Source organism: Uranotaenia lowii, chromosome 1 (genome assembly GCF_029784155.1).
Source record: "Uranotaenia lowii strain MFRU-FL chromosome 1, ASM2978415v1, whole genome shotgun sequence".
In the NCBI taxonomy this organism is placed as follows: domain Eukaryota; kingdom Metazoa; phylum Arthropoda; class Insecta; order Diptera; family Culicidae; genus Uranotaenia; species Uranotaenia lowii.
In genome coordinates this window covers 201033850-201052393 of record NC_073691.1, presented here as the reverse complement: position 1 = coordinate 201052393, position 18544 = coordinate 201033850, and the positions used below count along the sequence as shown (strand labels likewise).

The 18544-nt window shown below is 33.4% G+C and overlaps 1 protein-coding gene across 1 annotated transcript in view; it reads left to right on the top strand.

Annotated features, from left to right (window-relative positions):
* Positions 1 to 18544, top strand: part of LOC129738298 (muscle-specific protein 300 kDa-like) — a 52591-nt gene that overhangs the window by 10235 nt on the left and 23812 nt on the right. The window contains exon 2 of the mRNA XM_055729480.1: positions 8442 to 9357. Within this exon, the coding sequence (XP_055585455.1) occupies positions 8752 to 9357 (606 nt within the window). The 5' untranslated portion in view covers positions 8442 to 8751. The remainder of the gene's footprint in view (positions 1 to 8441; positions 9358 to 18544) is intronic.

The following is an 18544-nucleotide window of genomic DNA, read 5'->3' as shown; positions in this document are numbered from 1 at the left end:
GTAGCTGGAGTACCAAATGTTTGTTTATGTTTCGTGTCCAGCTCAGTGACTAATGTTATTCGAACCGGAAAAATGTCATAAATTTAGGTTTCAAGTTTGAACTGTTTTCTTTTTGATTCACTGTGGTGAAAATTTTTTTTTCGAATGTTCAAAATTAACGGTTTTTCGCTGATTGAACCGAAGACAACTTTTTGATGAGTTTTACAGGATCATATCCATACACCCTATGAAATCCTACCTAAAAGTTTGTTTTTAACACCCAATCCAGCACTATCAACAATCGTTATCTTAAGAATTTGTAACCGGTCCGACTAAAATATTTGGAGTGCAATTTGAGGAAGTGAACTTTTTTGGATACCAGAACGGCCCACGAAATCTACACAAACACCAATTTCACTCAGCAAAACATCACGGATTAGCAACACTTTTGAGAAGATTACTTACACCAGCTCAACAACAAGAAACGAACAAACAAACAATTGTCAAAATGGACGTCCAAGTTCAGCAGGTATTTATTCGATAACTTTTTTAACGCTTCTAATCACAGCAAGCTGGGGCACTTGCGATTGGCATCAGAAGCTTAGTAGAAACTAATGTAGTAGGAAGATCTAAAAAAAAATTACACTCGTAGAGTAATAATCAGCTTGATGAAATGTTGTAAATATAAAAAAAAATGTAGGTACTCCTAAAAAACATCAAATTCTAACTCATCGATTTCTAGTAGTTCAGATTACTAATTTTCTCGATAAATAAAATAAAGTGGAATGTGGTAAAGATATTTAACATGTCAATATTAGCTATTTAATTTCGGTTTTCTGTACTTCAGTTAAGTTGAGGTTAAGGAATTTTAAGAGAGTCGAGAGGACAGCTCTTGGAACTAGAAAAGTGGAAAGTCGAGAGAACAGCTCAAATACGTTTACGAACTTTCAAAAATATATCTATTATTGTCTACCGGACTCGCTTAAAACTCTCAACTCACTTGAAGTTTTCACCTATATTTTTCAGCTTGTCTCTCTCTTTTTTTTCTCTATCATATTTGTATACTGAGCCGATTTGGGGTCTTTTTTGAATCTGTCAAATCTTTCAGTATAAGAACCTTCGTTTTGGATCCAAACTCAACCACGATTTTGTTGCAGAAATTTTAGGGAACGTTAACACGAGTAAATTTTTAACTTTAAGGTTCGTACGAGAAAATTGAATATTTAGTTCGGAAAAATCAAAATCGTCTTTGTTTTTTTTCTGTGGAACCGAGCCTGCTATCGGGCGAATTTGTAAATTCTTTCAAAGAAATTTCCCGCTGAAAAACTTTGTCTTAGAGCGTGACTTCGTTTCTAATATGGCAAAAAAAAATTATCAGAATAAGGGTATGCTTTCGGCATTGAAAAACAATCAATTCAACTGGCAACACTGCTGGTGCCCATAGAATTATAGCATGACTTCTTTTCAATCCGAACTTCGCTAGGCACTAGAAGTGATGCCTTGTTGTGTGTTGTGATGATTGTTTTTCGATGCCAAAAGACATACCTCTATTCACCAGCTACTAACTTTTTTGCCTTATAAGATCGAAGCCACGATCTTTCATCGGTTTTTCAGCGAAATTTTTTCTTAGATGCTTCTTAAATATTTAAAATATTGAAAATGGTAAATATGTCAAAACTGTCAAAATTGTCAAAATTGTCAAAATTGTCAAAATTGTCAAAATTGTCAAAATTGTCAAAAAAGTCGAAACTGTCGAAATTGTCGAAATTGTCGAAATTGTCGAAATTGTCGAAATTGTCGAAATTGTCGAAATTGTCAAAATTGTCAAAATTGTCAAAAAAGTCAAAATTGTCAAAACTGTCAAAATTGTCAAAATTGTCAAAATGGTCAAAATTGTCAAAATTGTCAAAATTGTCGAAATTGTCAAAATTGTCAAAATTGTCAAAAAAGTCAAAATTGTCAAAACAGTCAAAATTGTCAAAATTGTCAAAATGGCCAAAATTGTCAAAATCGTTAAAATTGTCAAAATTGTCAAAATTGTCAAAATTGACAAAATTGTTAAAATTTGCCTAATTTTCAAAATTGTCAAAATTCTCAAAATTGTCAAAGTTGTCAAAATTGTCAAAATTTCCAAAATTGTCAAAATTGACCAAATTGAGAAAATTGTCAAAATTGTCAAATCTGTCAAAATTGTCAAAATTGTCGAAATTGTCAAAACTGGCAAAATTGTCAAAATTGTCAAAATTGTCAAAATTGTCAATAATGTCAAAATTGTCAAAATTTTCAAAATTTTCAAAATTGTCAAAATTGTTAAAATTGTCAAAATTGTCAAAATTGTCAAAATTGTCAAAGTAGTCAAAATTGTTGAAATTGTCAAAATTGTCGAAATTGTCGAAATTGTCGAAATTGTCAAAATTGTTAAAATTGTCAAAATTGTACAAGTTGTCAAAATTGCCAAATTGTCAAAATTGTCAAAATTGTCAAAATTGTCAAAATTGTCAAAATTGTCAAACTTGTCAAACTTGTCAAAATTATCAAAATTGTCAAAATTGTCAAAATTGTCAAAATTGTCAAAATTGTCAAAATTGTCAAATTGTCAAAATTGTCAAAATTGTCAAAATTGCCAAAATTGTCCAAATTGTCAAAATTGTCAAAATTGTCGAAGGTGTCAAAATTGTCAAAATCTTCAATATTGTCAAAATTGTCAAAATTGTTGAAATTGTTGAAATTGTCAAAATTTTCAAAATTGTCAAAATTGTCAAAATTGTCAAAATTGTCAAAAGTGTCAAAATTGTAAAAATTGTAAAAATTGTCAAAATTGTCAAAATTGTCAAAATTGTCGAAATTGTCAAAATTGTCAAAATTGTCAAAATCGTCAAAATTGTCAAAATTGTCGAAATTATCGAGATTGTCAAAATTGTCAAAATTTTCAAAATTTTCAAAATTGTCAAAATTGTCAAAATTGTCAAAATTGTCGAAAATGTCAAAATTGTCAAAATTGTAAAAATTGTAAAAATTGGAAAAGTTGTAAAAATTGTCAAAATTGTCAAAATTGTCAAATTGTCAAATTGTCAAAATTGTCAAAATTGTCAAAATTGTCAAAATTGTCAAAATTGTCAAAATTGTCAAACTTGTCAAAATTGTCAAACTTGTCAAAATTGTCAAAATTGTCAAAATTGTCAAAATTGTCAAAATTGTCAAAATGGTAAAATTGTCAAAACTGTCAAAATTGTCAAAATTGTCACAATTGTCAAAATTGTCAAAATTGTCAAAATTGTCAAAATTGTTAAAATTGTCAAAAATGTCAAAATTGCCAAAATTGTCCAAATTGTCAAAATAGTCGAAATTGTCAAAATTGTAAAAATTGTGAAAATTGTAAAAATTTGTAAAAATTTGTAAAAATTTGTAAAAATTGTCAAAATTGTCAAAATTGTCTAAATTGTCAAAATTGTCAAAATTGTCAGAATTGTCAAAATTGTCAAAATTGACAAAATTTTCAAAATTGTCAAAATTGTCAAAATTGACAACATTGAAAAAATTGTCAAATTTGTCAAATTTGTCAAAATTATCAAAGTTGTCAAAATTGTCAAAATTGTCAAAAAATGTCAAAATTGTCAAAATTGTCAAAGTTGTCAAAATTGTCAAAATTGTCAAAATTGTCAAAATTGTCAAAATTGTCAAAATTGTCAAAATTGTCAAAATTGTCAAAATTGTCAAAATTGTCAAAATTGTCAAAATTGTCAAAATTATCAAAATTGTCAAAATTGTCAAAAATTGTCAAATTTGTCAAAATTGTCAAAGTTGTCAAAAATGTCAAAATAGTCAAAATTTTCAAAATTATCAAAATTGGCAAAATTGTCAAAATTATCAAAATTGTAAAAATTAGCAAAATTGGCAAAATTGTCAAAATTGTCAAGATTTAAAAATATCAAAGTTGTCAAAATTGTCATAAATGTCAAAATTGCCAAAATTGTCAAAATTGTCGAAATGGTCAAAATTGTCAAAATTGTCAAAATTGTCAAAATTGTCAAAATTGTCAAAATTGTCAAAATTGTCAAAATTGTCAAAATTGTCAAAGTTGTCAAAATTGTTAAAATTGACAAAATTTTCAAAATTGACAAAATTTTCAAAATTGACAAAATTATCGAAATTGTCAAAATGGTCAAAAATCGTCAAAATTGTCAAAATCGTCAAAATTGTCGAAATTGTCGAAATTGTCAAAATTGTCAAAATTCTCAAAATTGTCAAAATTGTCAAAATTGTCAAAATTTTCCAAATTGTAAAAGTTGTGAAAATTGCTAAAATTGTTAACTTTGTCAAAATTGTCAAGATTGTCAAATTTTTCAAAATGGTAAAATTGTCAAAATTGTCAAATTTTTCACAATTGTCAAAATTGTCAAAATGTTCAACATTGTCAAAATTGTCAAAATCGTCAAAATTGTCAAAATTTGTCAAAATTGTCAAATTTGTCAAAATGGATAAAATTGTCAAAATGGATAAAATTGTCAAAATGGATAAAATTGTCAAAACAGTTAAAATTGTTAAAATTGGCTTTTCTGTTTTATTAAATGTTACAAAAAAAAAACAATAACTTTTCTAACGAAGCCGACGAAAACAAAAACAACCGATTGATGGTGGCTATTCTTGGCGTCACATCATCAGCATACCGTACCGTAAAGGCATCCGACTCTGTTCCATTTATAAACGGACACGCAACGAGGCAGACCGGCACCATTTTACCCCCGGCAGCTAGCCGGTGTGTTAATGCATAGGATTTGTGATTTGCACCTCACACATTTCACTCACTACGAGAAAATCGAGCTCGTTTAACTAAGTCGAGTGGACTGTTTTGTTTTGGGTGATTCACTCACGTGGTTGGCACAGCATCCTCAAAAAATAGACGCAACAACAGAACGTCAGCTGATTCACGATCACTTTTCACAACAATCAAATTCAATCCTTATGCAGAATAACTCTTAATAAAAATTAAATCGCAGCAATGTTAAATTATCGAACTTTAAACCCCATTTTGAAACGAGCAAGAAAGATTCATAAAAGATGTGGTTAAGTAAAGATAAAACTTCTTCCAAATTCAATTCCAAGTTTGTAGTCTGGGATAAATGTTGCTGTGCGTTTCAAAAGCTTGTTTGTTCATCTGATCTCTAGCGATATAAGCTGCCCTGAGTAACGCAAAACGCATTTCGCGGAAGGTTTAAAAGAAATTAGTGATGAACAGTAAATTAAAATCGTCCTATCTGAAGAAACTATTGAACATTTTTAAATTAAAATTTGAACAGAACTTAAATGGAGTGGGAATTTGTGTTTACTTACCTAGGGTCCGGCGCCGATTGACCGACGCATAGGGCTGAGATAAAAGATCTCCACTGCTGGCGATCCGGAGCCAGCGTCTTCACTTGCTGCCAGCCAAGGTTCTCGTCAACTGTGTGGATTTCAGCGGCTAGACTACGCCGCCACGAGCTTATGGGCCTGCCTCTTCTTCGATGCCCATCTGGATTCCAGTCAAGCGCCTCTCTGCAAATCTCGTTTTCATCCCTTCGCAGCGTGTTTGTGTTTAATCTATAAAATATCCCCGTTCTCACGGCCCCAGTAGAGCTAAAACTCTGACAAACATGGAAAAGTAAAATAAAGGAAGGGGCTCACCAAGAATGCCAAACAAAACGCCAATCCTAGATGTAGAGAAGTCCGCGGCTCGCCGGTAAAGCTGTTGCAAGCTTAGGGGGCAGTTTTCTATCCAACAGTTTCGTTCCGTTGCTTGATTGTTTAAATTACAAAATCTCAGTCAATTTTCGGGACTTTGAAATTTGCTTCAATTTATTGATGACAGAAAAAACGCGTCCTCTTCGCTCAGCCACAGCCTACTCACTATCCAAAACACTGCTGTTTTTTTTTCAAGGATGATTCAAAATCGTTTTGTTTTCAAAACAGATCATACAGAACACGTGTATGCAGCGTTACCACATATACAGATTTTTCTGTAAGTATACAGATTTTTTTGAAATTTTCAAACACAGAATCTGTATATACAGATTGCAGATAATTGGAAATTTATACAGATTTCATACAGATTTTCTGAAAATCTGGGATTTTCCAAGATATTTTGATTATACTTCGAGTCGATCAATAATAATCAACTTTGATTATTCAATCAGCCATCAATTATCATGCTTGCAAACAACCCCCTGGCAACTCGACGTCTCCCATCGCGTGAGCCAGTTTTTTCTGGCTCTCTGGTTCTATCAAATCGAAAATCAATCGACTTAACATGTCGGAATGACGCATATGGAAATATGCTTTCTATTAATCGATTCAACAAATGAAAAAACGTTAAGAATCGAAAATTGGCTCAGTTATACGTAAAGTGAATCTATTTTAAAAGTTCAGTCAAGCAAACGGCACACAGACGTAAATCTGTGTGTCCTTTATAAGGTTTGAAACTTCTGGACTGATCACAATAAATCACAGATACCGTCAACTGGGGCAACATGCAACAATTTTCAACTTCAATGGCTTCTAAAAAACTTATGTTCACAGTTAATCGTATCCTTTATGCATCAAAAGTTTAAAGGATGCTGGGGCATCAAATTGGCGTAGTTAAAAAAATTATTGGTTTTTTCAATTATTTTTAATTTTCTAAAAACATGCGATTTTCACACTTCTTAGAAAATGGGGTAACTTGCAACAAACTTTGTTTTTAATGAAAAATCTTATGTACACGTACGAAAATTCATAGTTTTTAATATATTTGCGATGCCTTAAAGACCATTACGCTTGACAACACCAATTGCAGTAGTTTTTGAGTCTGTAAAAACAAATTTTCACATTTTTTTCTGAAAATAAGGATGCTGCATACATTTAGGGGTTAAATAATACTACGAAAAATTCTACAAGGTGAAATCATAAAAATAAATGTTTGGATGAATGAAATTTGAATGTTTACAAACGCGTGATGCAAAACATTCATATTCCAGCACATGGAAACGAGATTTACAAGGTATTTTTTCGATTTGCATTTTGTTGCATTTTACCCCAGACACCTTACTGAATTTTAAAAATATTTATTTTTAAAAAATGGGTGATTGGTCGAAAAATATTTTTACACCAACAATGATGGTGCAACATGAGGAAACCTGTAAAAAGTTTGTAGATAATTTTATCAAGCCGATCCGTCATACTGGGTCTTTGTACTTTTATTGCTCGATTTTTCAAATTTTACATAAAAATAAAAAACTTAAGACAACTAGCTTAAGATACGAGAAATTATGTCATCATCATTTTGTTATCATTAAAAGATAACTTTATTACAATACATTAAACTAAAAATTGATTCAATGTAGTGTTATATATATGTTGCATCGAACCCCGCTGTTGCATGATGCCCCGTTTGACGGTATACGGCAGTTTTTTTCGAAAATAACCCCTTCCACCGAAACTATTGATGATGATCGTACAAAATAAATGTAAAACAAAACATTACCACAACTATCATCGAGTGATTTTCATAAACTGCTATACAAAAATTTTAGTATAACAAAACTTTCAAATTATAGCAGAACATTTCTCGGTTTATTTCACATATAGCGGACATGTATTTTGTCCGTTACCATAAATCGGACAAAGTTAAACCAAAAACGGATCGCGTATAACCAAATGTCAGGTTTAACACGGGTTTGGCAAGTCGCACAAATAGTAGCCCGCATTAATGAGAAGCGTAGTCCAAATGAGTGCGCTATGCTTTATAAAACAGGTCACCGTAGTTCAGCGTAAGTATCCGGAATGAAAATTTTTGATACAGATTTCAATACAGATTTCTAAGATTTTATACAGATTAAAAAGATTTTTTTGCTCGAAAATACAGATTTAAATGTGGCAACGCTGCGTGTATGCACTCAACATGGACAAAATATACGATAGGTTATTGCTGAAGCTTTGTGTCAAAATTTGATAGTCTACTTTAAGGCGCTTTAATTATGCTTGAACCGAACGAAACTCTCTCGCTTGCCGAATCTGGGTGGGAGCGAGCGAGAGACATTTTAAATATTTCAAGAGCAAGAGTGGGAAGCAAAAGCTCTGCCTCCGGACATCATTATTAAAGTGGTTCGAATCGTTTGAAATAACGAAGAAAAAATTTAGGACATACATAAATACCTCCCTTAAAGCTAGAACAATTTAGCTGCTAAGGTACCTTAAAAAAATAGGGGAAGTGTGTTCATTCCTTATCAATTTTAATTCATCCAATGGAATAATATTTTTGAAATACTTGAGTTAGGGCTATGATTGATCCGCAGCCAGTTCACCCTCTTTGATGAAAGCTTTAAAAATCTCTGAGTTTGATGATCTTTCAAGGAAGAAAAGCGAAAAAGAGCGAAAGCTCTCGAGAGAGCACGTGATACATTTTGTGAGTTTTGTTTACACCTTTTTTTTTGTATTTGTTGGTTCAACAGTTTTCAGGTGTGCAGATGAAGACAATCAGACTTCTGATTCGGAATGTGTAAAACTCGAACGGAGATTTGTTATGTTAAAAAACCTTAAAAGTTAGAATTTTGACGGAAGCTCATCGATTGACAGTTTATTTACTAACGAAACCAGAACAACAAAAACAACAATAAACAAGTGTCCCTGAGAGAGGGAGTTTTGTGAGTGGAGAGAAAACGATCGATCTCAACTCAACTGTGTGCGGGCGGGGTGGGAAGATCGTGGAAATCCACGCCTGCTGAGAGAGCCTCAGAGCATAAGCTCAACAGCAACAGGTTTATGTTTGGTAGATCGAGCATAAATTCCACCGGCTCAGCCGGAAAGCTGCGGGGGGATTCCACCGCAAACGCAAGAAATGCGTCGTCGTCGTCGTCAAATTCTTCGGTTCCGCCGGGCTTCACAGCGGCAGATTGTGGGGTCCGGAGGGGGTTGATGGGCACCGTAAACAATCATCGGAGTACTGGTAGTTGTGGAGAAGCCCAAAGCTCCCTGGCGAATTCCTCCAGCAGCAGTGTTGATGGTATTGGTAGAAACCAGATCGTCGTGGCCGTGACTGGTCGTTCTGTTGGTGGAGCCGATTCCGATAGATCGTCATCGTCAGTTGAAACCGGGTCGCGTTCGAATCGAGACGTTGCGAGTTCTTTCGGAAGCAATAGAAGCACTCCATCGGGAGGAATCGGTAACTCAATAATCAATCAACCTTCGACGACACCATCATCAACCGTTGACTACGATAGTAACGTACTTCGGGTTCGGGCCAGTGTTCTTAGCCAATTGGCCGGTTTTTTCGAGGACGCAGTCGCCGGTCGTCAATCTACGAAACTATCCTCCGTAAGAAGCAGTGCTTCTCGGGTGTCCAGAAGTAGTGCCGAAGAAAAACCACAGGTGAAAATCGCTTTCTGGCTTGTTATATGCGTTAAAGAAGAAGCTTGCAGGTTACCTGCGTGTTGGGAAGATTCGGAATGAGACACCTGCATTCTTCCCCGGTCTCTGTTGGTGGGGTTTGTTGAACCCGAAAAGCTCATACATTCTGGGGGTAGTGCCAAATCGAGTGCCATTTTTGAAAAACCGTTTATTGCATGAAAATGTTTTGTTTCTGCTAGTGTTGCTAATTTGTTATGATTTTTCCCTTGGCCACGACAAGTTACATTTATTGTTATTGTTTACCTTGCATCTATGAAGCGTGAGATCGAATTACCGGGCGATTAGTGCTAATGCAGCTCTCCTTCCATTTCACGGTGCTTAAGATGGAATTAAAAAATTCGCTCTAGAATCGAAACGTTAATTGGTATCGCCCGGTGTTTTTTTTTTTGACGTTGATGAGCATCTCACCCAATAAGGAGGGTTGGGCGTTTTCAACACCTCACCTTTCAGTTTCTTCGGTTTGTTTTTACCTTCTCACTGTTTATTGTTCTACAACAACACTGCTGTTTTACCACCTTAGTGGAGCCGAAAATCGTGCCGGATTAATTAGGCCTGCAAGTCAGTTCCGGAATGTGTGGAACTTAAGAGCAAGGTTGGCTAGAGGATGATTTGACCGAATTTGCTGGTACCTTTTTTGCTACGACAGCGTTACCGAAACGTTCGTGATTGCCTACTTCGATCGAAGGAGGTGATGCGTCTTCACGTCACTTGTCACGTTGGCAGTTGACGAATATCATCTGTAAACATCTGTTAGGATGGAAGCACTCCATATTTCGAACACCATCCCGGAGGAATTGTTTTTAAGTTAAAAAAAGACCAAAATTTAAAAACCGACTTACAGGTTGAGTTCTTATAACAGTTGTTTCTAGCATTTTTGCACTAAATTGGAATTTCGAAAACGGATCATATGTATACATTTTGTAGATTGACCCCAAAAAATCGTTCTGAGCAAAATTTCAGCTCAATCGGACTTAATTTAGGGATTTCCCAAATTTGAAATTTTTTTACCGTCAAAAATAACCTAATTAGGGGAATAGAAATTTGAATTTTCTAGTAAAATGAGCTAAAAATGTTTAAAACAATGAGATTTGATGTTATCTCGGTTAAAAAAATGGACGAAAAATCAACACTCTGAGACTTAGCGGGAACCCGATAATTTTATGTGAACTGTTTCAGAATTACCACATAAAATAAATAACAAACTGTTCGAGAGAACGAGAAGTTGACAACCATTTGAATGTTGATAATACCTCGTAAACAAAAAAACATTCACTAGGGTGGTCCTAAGAGTAATTCAAATCCAAATCCTTTATAGTTAAAAAAAAGTTTCTACAATTTCCTACCGATATTTTTGTAAATAATTCTTGAAATCTCTGTTGCCAAGGGGCCGTTCAGATACCACGTGGGCAGAAAAATGAGATTTTTTACCCCCTCCTCCCCCTCCGTGGACAAGCGTGGACATTTGGCAAACCCCTACCCCTCTCCCTGGATGTCCACGTGGACAGAATTGAAATTATTTTTTTTTCTTAATCTAATTTGACAGTTAGAAATCACCACTTTTTGCCTTTTTGTTATTGAAACGGCTCATTTAAAAAAAAAATTGATCATTTCCCGATATAAAATAATTTTTAAAATTTTTAATTTCTAAACTCTCATATTCAAAACTTGCCTCAAGTAGCTACTTATTGTTCAAACTTAAACTGGAAAGCTTTGAAATTTAAGATTTTGATTTAAACATCTCAATATTTTTTCACCATTAGAAAATATTGTGAAAGTGAGTTTGTCCACGTGGACATGACCCAAACCCCTACCCCCCTCTCCGTGGACAAGCGTGGACATTTTCATACCCCCCCCCCCCCCCCCCCTAAGTGGTCCTCGTGGTATGTGGACAGCCCCCAATATCAATTCTATAGAAAATGGCCGTTTTTAAAAATGGTAAAGATCAATTGAACAAAATTTAAGCTCATTCGGACTTAATTCAGGAAAGCCTCGAATTTTCAATATATTACCCTTAAAAATCACCTTATTGGGGAAATCGTAATTATTATTTTCAAGCCAAATGACCTAAAAATACATAAAACGATATGATTTTCGTATAAGAAATAAGAAATTAGAAGAAAAATCAACATTGTGCGACTTAGCGGAAATCCGGTAATTTTATTTGGAATGTTTCAGAGTTACATCATAAAATAATTTACAAAATGCTCCGAACGAGCTTTGGACAACCATTTGAATGTTTATAAGACATCTTGACAAATTTTCACTAGGGTGGTCCACAGATTTAAATCCAAATCTTTTATAGCCTCTTAAATTTCCCAACAATGTTAGAAAATAATCTTTGCAATCTTTGTTTTAAATTTGTCATTTCAATTCTCTAGAAAATGAATGTTTTAAAAATTGCAAAGATCTTTTTTCAAACCGTGGATTTTTTTTCTTCTTTTTTGCGTTTTATTCTTTTTTTTCATAAATTCAAAAATATCAATAAAACTATTCATTAGACAAACACTCAAGTGAAGTTAAGATGATTTTTGGATTTATTTACAAGTTCTTTTTTTTTAACTTAACAAAATTTCATACTTTGAATTGGAAATATGGGTCAGTCAATGAAGTTCACTTTTTATTAAATTTCGTTAATAAAACTGATGAAAGTTGTCAGTCTTCTAGAAATCGCTTTAAAAAAAACCCTGGTAGGATCGCAGGACATTGAATTTGGCAACACGTTCGCGAGCACGTTGGGTTGCCAAACTCGAACTCTGTTTTTCTCAACTTTTTTATCACTTGTTTATAAAAATAAATCATTGTTAATGTCATTTTTTGTAAATTTTTAAATGATAGTTAAAATTTTCTATCGACTGGTCCTGTTATGTTCCTATTCAACTTTTTTGACAAATTTTAATCACTTTTTTGTCGTTTTAAGTGACGTTTAGCCATAGTTATTGCCCATTTTGTTTTGTGTATATTGCTATTCATTTATGCAGTTTTCGTCATTTGAAATAACTCGAAAGTAATTTTTCGTATTTTTTCATAATACATTACTTTTTTTAATGTGCTCTTAAATTTTATGAAATGCAAATGATTTTGTCCATTAAAAAAATACTTAACCTTATCCGCTCCTGATTGTCCATATGACACTATTAGAAGTTTTCCGGCTTGAATCTTTATTCGGGTGCATCCAAATGAAAAAAAATTCTCGGGACCCTCGAAGAATTCTTAAATTTTTAAATTTTGCATCTTTTACTTAAATTTCTTTTTCATGGACGCACCCTGAAACCCAGACAAAAATAAAACTTGCCTAATCAGACCTTAAGTGTCAATTTGACACTCCCGCTTAAAATCGCTCTATCTCTATTGTTTCTTAACCGATTTTTACTAAATTTGTTGTTTTGGAAATTTCTTAATGCAACTTAAACATGTTTCTCGGACAATATTCAGCTGCAACATTTTAGTTCTCCGTTATGCAAAGTGTAAGAAAAATAAACAGGAAAAATATGCTTTGGACAAAGGACTGTAGATCAGCTATGGCTCCAAAAAAAATTCACTTAGTGTCCGAAAAACCTGAAGCTAGAATAATCTTGCCAGATTGCCCGATTTTATCCGGATTTTCCCGAATATTTTATACGAAACTTGGGAAAAGTCCGATCTGGCTAGATAGTGCTGATTTCATTGAAAAAAGCCCGGGTTTATTAATTGTATTTTTCAAATCAATCAAAACAAAATTAAATTATTTTACAATAAATTTTTATTCATGCGTCCAAAAAGAAATTTTTTGAGCAATATTATAAAAATATTCATAAAAGGATTTTCAGAAGTCTCAACCACGATTCAAAACTGGTGATGAGTTTTGAAGATAAAATTTTTTAAGTTTTTTTTTCTTGATTTTTGTTGAATAATTCCTGGGTTTTGATCAAACTTGCCCGGATTTTACGTCGAACATTTTGAAAACGATTGCCCGGATTTTACCAGGTTTTTGAAAAAATTATTAAACCTGGATTTGTCTGACTCGGATACACGCTGTAAAAAATTCTAGCAACCTTAAGCTAGAAGCACTGATCATACTGACTGGACACTCGATTACGTTTTTTGGATAATTTTTCCAACAGTACGCAAAATCGAATCCAGAGTGCGCATCGATCGATTTGAAGAAATGCTATCTCAGTTAGGAAATGCCACACAACTTAAAAAAAGCCAATTTCTACGATAAAATCGGGCTGAACAGGTACATTTTTCCTATAGGGAATTTTTTGTCAAATTTTTCAGGTTCGCCACCTGCCGTCGGTACTGCGAACCTGCAAAATCTGACGAAAAAATAGACAGAAAATGGTTCAATTTTTGTTCTAAGTGTCATGTCAGTGTGATCAGAAGGATAATTTTTATGAAATTTCTAACATCATGTAAAATATGCCAATATTGGTACTTTTCAATTAATGAATCGTCAAAGTTGTTTTTGTCACATCCGATAAGTTATGAAAAAAGGTCAGAAAATTAACGTAATTTGGCACATTTTCACGTCTTTAGATTCCTAAAATACAAAACACAGAATTTTTGACGAATTCTCAAAGGACGCGGTTTTTCGAACTTTATGTAAATTTGCAATTTTTAGATTCTCTGAAACTGAAGTTTAGTAGCGGAATATTGTCAGTAACATGGATTTAGTCAGAAGTGTTAAATTGACACTCCAGGAAATGTACGAGGTAAATATTTCTGGGCCGGATCAAATGTAGTGAATATTAGGAATTTTTATTTAAAAAAATCCGTACCAAAAATCAAGAGTGCCCTAGATTTGCGCTATTTTACGTCAGTTGTGTTAATTTTTTTCTAAAAATCAACACATGAGACAATTTTGCGGGTATATTTCGCATGTAACAAATATGATTTGGTATTTTGGCTTATAATATGGGAATAAGCTCACAATTTATTTGATCTATAATGAAGAATTAATGGCAAAAGAAAGATTTCCGAGATAAGCTAAAAGAATTATGTTGATGTCGGTATTCGAAGTAGCATGGAAAAAAAAATCATACTTGAGCCACTTTTTTGGTTCTCAAGACAATGTCATAAAAGAGAACTATGTTTACCTTTAATAATTTAGTATAGCAGAAATTTTATTAAATCGGTGACATTTTACCACTATGATCTGATTTCTATAATATTAATTTTTAAAATAAATATCCTAAAAAAATTTAAAACTGCTTGAAACTTCATTAGAATTAGTCATTGAAAAAAGCACCAAAAGTAATAATAGAAAACCCATTTTTTTAATCAAAATTCTTTGACTGGTCCCCCGATTGGATAACTTAATCTCAACGGAATCCAATCAAACCCAACCGGCGATGCTCTTCACGAAAAAAAAAGCGTATCAATCAATTGGTAGAATAATCAGAAAGTCTGATTTAAGTCATAGAGTGAAGGAAAAAACGACATCGGCTTTGAAGAAACAAAAAATAACTAAAAAAAACAACTGGTCAAACAGCGCGGTTCTTATCAGCGATTGACGATGGTGGAAGATATCAGATACCCGTGGCTTGGGGAGGAATCCGAAAAAAAGAGAAAAAATAAAATTGACCAACAATCTGAGCAATTGTTGTGACAGAAAAAAGTCACTGTGCCAATCCTCTTCACACAGAGTGTGGTGTAGATAGTTTGGAGAATCTAATTAAAAAAAAAAAAAAAAAGAAAAAGCTTGCAATGTACAGCAACAAGCAGAAGCAATTCTTTAACGTGGTTCTTCCAAGTGTGACTGCAGGGGAAAATTAAAGAGCAGCGAAAAATTAACGAGGAAGATGAGGAGAAACTGAACAAAAAAAAATCCAATTAGAAGTAAATTGATGCCTTTTGTTGAAATGTTTTGTCAACTTTGCTAGTTTCTTTTTTCAACTAACCGTTTATGAAATTGTGTGATCTGTACTAATCTTTTAAAAGTTAACTAAAATAAGAAATTGGGAAAATACTGAAACAGTCAACAGTGCACATTCCATTGGGTTTTAAGTATTTAAGAAAGTGATAACAGTCGTTTCGGATTTTAAACGAAGAAGAACACCGGATTCAACAACAGCTGCTGCATCTGCTGCAAAGGTATGATATCATTTGTTTACTTTCTACTGATACTGATAGCGTCCGTTACGGGCGGTTTTCGATTCACTTTTGCACTGAGAGAACCTACTCGTGCAATCTGTGATCACTTCAAGAAGAATGCGCATTAGGATGTGTCAGGTTTGGACTTTTTTTCGAATCTCAAAATGCGCGGGGTCCAAAAAGTTTTTATATCAATACGTTTGCGTTTCTGGGGATGAAGTAGGCCTTGGTTTAGCTAACAGCGAAAACATTTTTCTCCTGTCAAAGTTTGTGAAATTAATTCAATGTTTTGTCACACTTAGGACAATGAAAAGGAAAGATCAGTGCACATTAGGAGAAGCCTGCCATCCATCAGTTTTGAAAACGATCCGGATATGGTAAAATCTTAAGAAGAAGCTGAAAAGAATGCTATCGCACTTCCATTGGATACCGCCAGAGCTTCCGACACATGACTTGCTTTCTAAAATACTGCTCGAAAATTATGCTACCTTAATATTTTTTTACGTCTGAAGATAAGTGAAGAGAGGTTAGCAAGTTCACTGGTGTTGGAAAAAAGTGATAGAAATTTTGCCACTGTTTGCACAATTTGAAAATTTTGCCATGCAAAAACATTTTCAAGTTCTGTGGCCTTCACGCTTTTTTTACAACATGTGTTGTAGTTTCGCATGCTGTAATGCAAAACTAGCAAAATTTCTATCACATACGGCTGAAATAGAAACAGTGCTGTAAAAAAATACAACGCCCAAAGATCTTGAAAACATTTTTGCATGGTAAAATTTTCGAAATTTCATCCACTTTTTTCCAACACCATTGAACTCGCTCTTAGAAAAGAGACTAGTTATTTCACAAGGCGGTTAATGTAGAATATGAAGAAATTGTTAATTGTTTATTGTGTAAATTGTCAATTCTTAGTGGTTGTGCGATCAATTTTTTTTATTAATTCTTTTACATATTTGAAACGATTTGAACTGTTCTGCTTATAAAAAAATAATAAGATTTTTTCATCAAAACCAGCAAAACATCTTCACTGGTGTGAAACTGAGACACTTCAACAGGTTTTTTTTTTCATACCAACTCTCCTAAAACTTTGATACATTGAAGTTAATTTCACTTCCATCCAACAAAATTCAAAGTTTAAACAAATGTTGCGTACAACGATTCGAGATCATAGGAGGCATTGGCAGATTTGAATAAAATTTTCATTAGTACGTCAGACAGAGGAAAAATTACACGTGTTTTTTTTTTGCTTGTGCCAATGAATCAAAGAGTTCATTTATAGAAAACCATTTTTCCTATCGCGGTCCGAAATTCGAACTTACCCCAGCGAAAACCTCCGGAAGCGACAGGTAAAACCCGTTAGATTGCTCGGCCAGTAGAGTCCAAGGTTTAATAAAATAAAAAAAAAACATTTCCGTAATTTCCAGAAAATGAGTCCCACGATTTTTGGTTTCTGTATAATTAGTTCAGAGCTGAAAGAAAAATCAGAAAAACATAATTGGTATTGGCGATTTGCAGCAAAACTTTTGACATGCAGCGCCAACTGATTTTCACTTATGGTATTATGCATGCAGAAGAAATCCAAAATTATCCATGCATGCAGTATTATGCATGCAGAAGAAATCCAAAATATGAGCACTAATAATCATAGCAATTTTGCCTACTAGCGACACGTCGTATACGTCGCGACGTTGAAAATAATAACGACGCATCGGGAGTTTCCTAGGAGACTTGGAGTATGCGATTGATGACCCAAGAAGAATGTACAGTAGGGTGTCCCAAAATTGCATAACTTCTGGGAATCTGGGGGCTCACCCTCCCAATGGTAGATTAGGATGTGCAGAACAAACTTTTATATGGGGCCGACTAAAAAAAATCATGTTTAGAGGTTCCGCAAGCGCGATCTTTGAAAAAAGTCCACTTTCAAAAGATTTGATTTTAAATAAATTCTAAGTCCAAAAGTTTTCATAAAATTTATATATTTTATATTTTTTTAATTTTGTTTGAGTTAAATACCACACGTAAAAAATGAAAAATGAACCAAATTTGTGTCAAAATGTAAAACAAGCAAGCTATTTCCAAGAAAAAAAATTTTGTTGATCCAAAAATTTCGAATTCAACTGACCAAAATGTGTACCAAGCGTAAAATATTTTTGATACCAATGCCATCAAAAGATGCGGATTTTTGTGCAATTAAACTTAGCTGAACAAAATATGTTGTTTGTATCATCGTGTAAAGAGCTTTTCACGGTTTAATCCTCAATAAAAATCAAAATTTAGAATATTTTTTATTCAATTTCTCAAATTTGTCTTAATAAATACCTGCTTTAAAATCAAAATACTTGCAAAAAAAGACTTTGATGGTTTAGGGAATTCATCAGAAGGCCATATGCCAAATTTGAGCGGAATCGAACAACAGGAAGGGGTTGCACTGAATCTCAAGTGTGAAAGGGATTCTGAGACATAGTGTTCTAAAGAAGCATAAAAAACTGGTTTTTCATCATACATTTTTTTCCTTATCTATCGATTGCTTGATTATGTAGATTTTATTAAAATTTCAGTTATGACTAACATTTCACCTGAAGACTGCAACTCGATTGGACTTAAAACAAAAAAGTTATGGCTGTTCAAAGATTGTATTTTTGTGGCAAATTGTCGTTTAACACACAATGAGTACATTTTACTCATTACGTTTTACAGGACAATTTGTAACCAAAACACAATCTTTGAACAGCCATAACTTTTTTGTTTTAAGTCCAATCGAGTTGCAGTCTTCAGGTGAAATGTTAGTCTTAACTGAAATTTTAATAAAATCTACATAATCAAGCAATCGATAGATAAGGAAAAAAATGTATGATGAAAAACCAGTTTTTTATGCTTCTTTAGAACACTATGTCTCAGAATCCCTTTCACACTTGAGATTCAGTGCAACCCCTTCCTGTTGTTCGATTCCGCTCAAATTTGGCATATGGCCTTCTGATGAATTCCCTAAATCATCAAAGTCTTTTTTTGCAAGTATTTTGATTTTAAAGCAGGTATTTATTAAGACAAATTTGAGAAATTGAATAAAAAATATCCT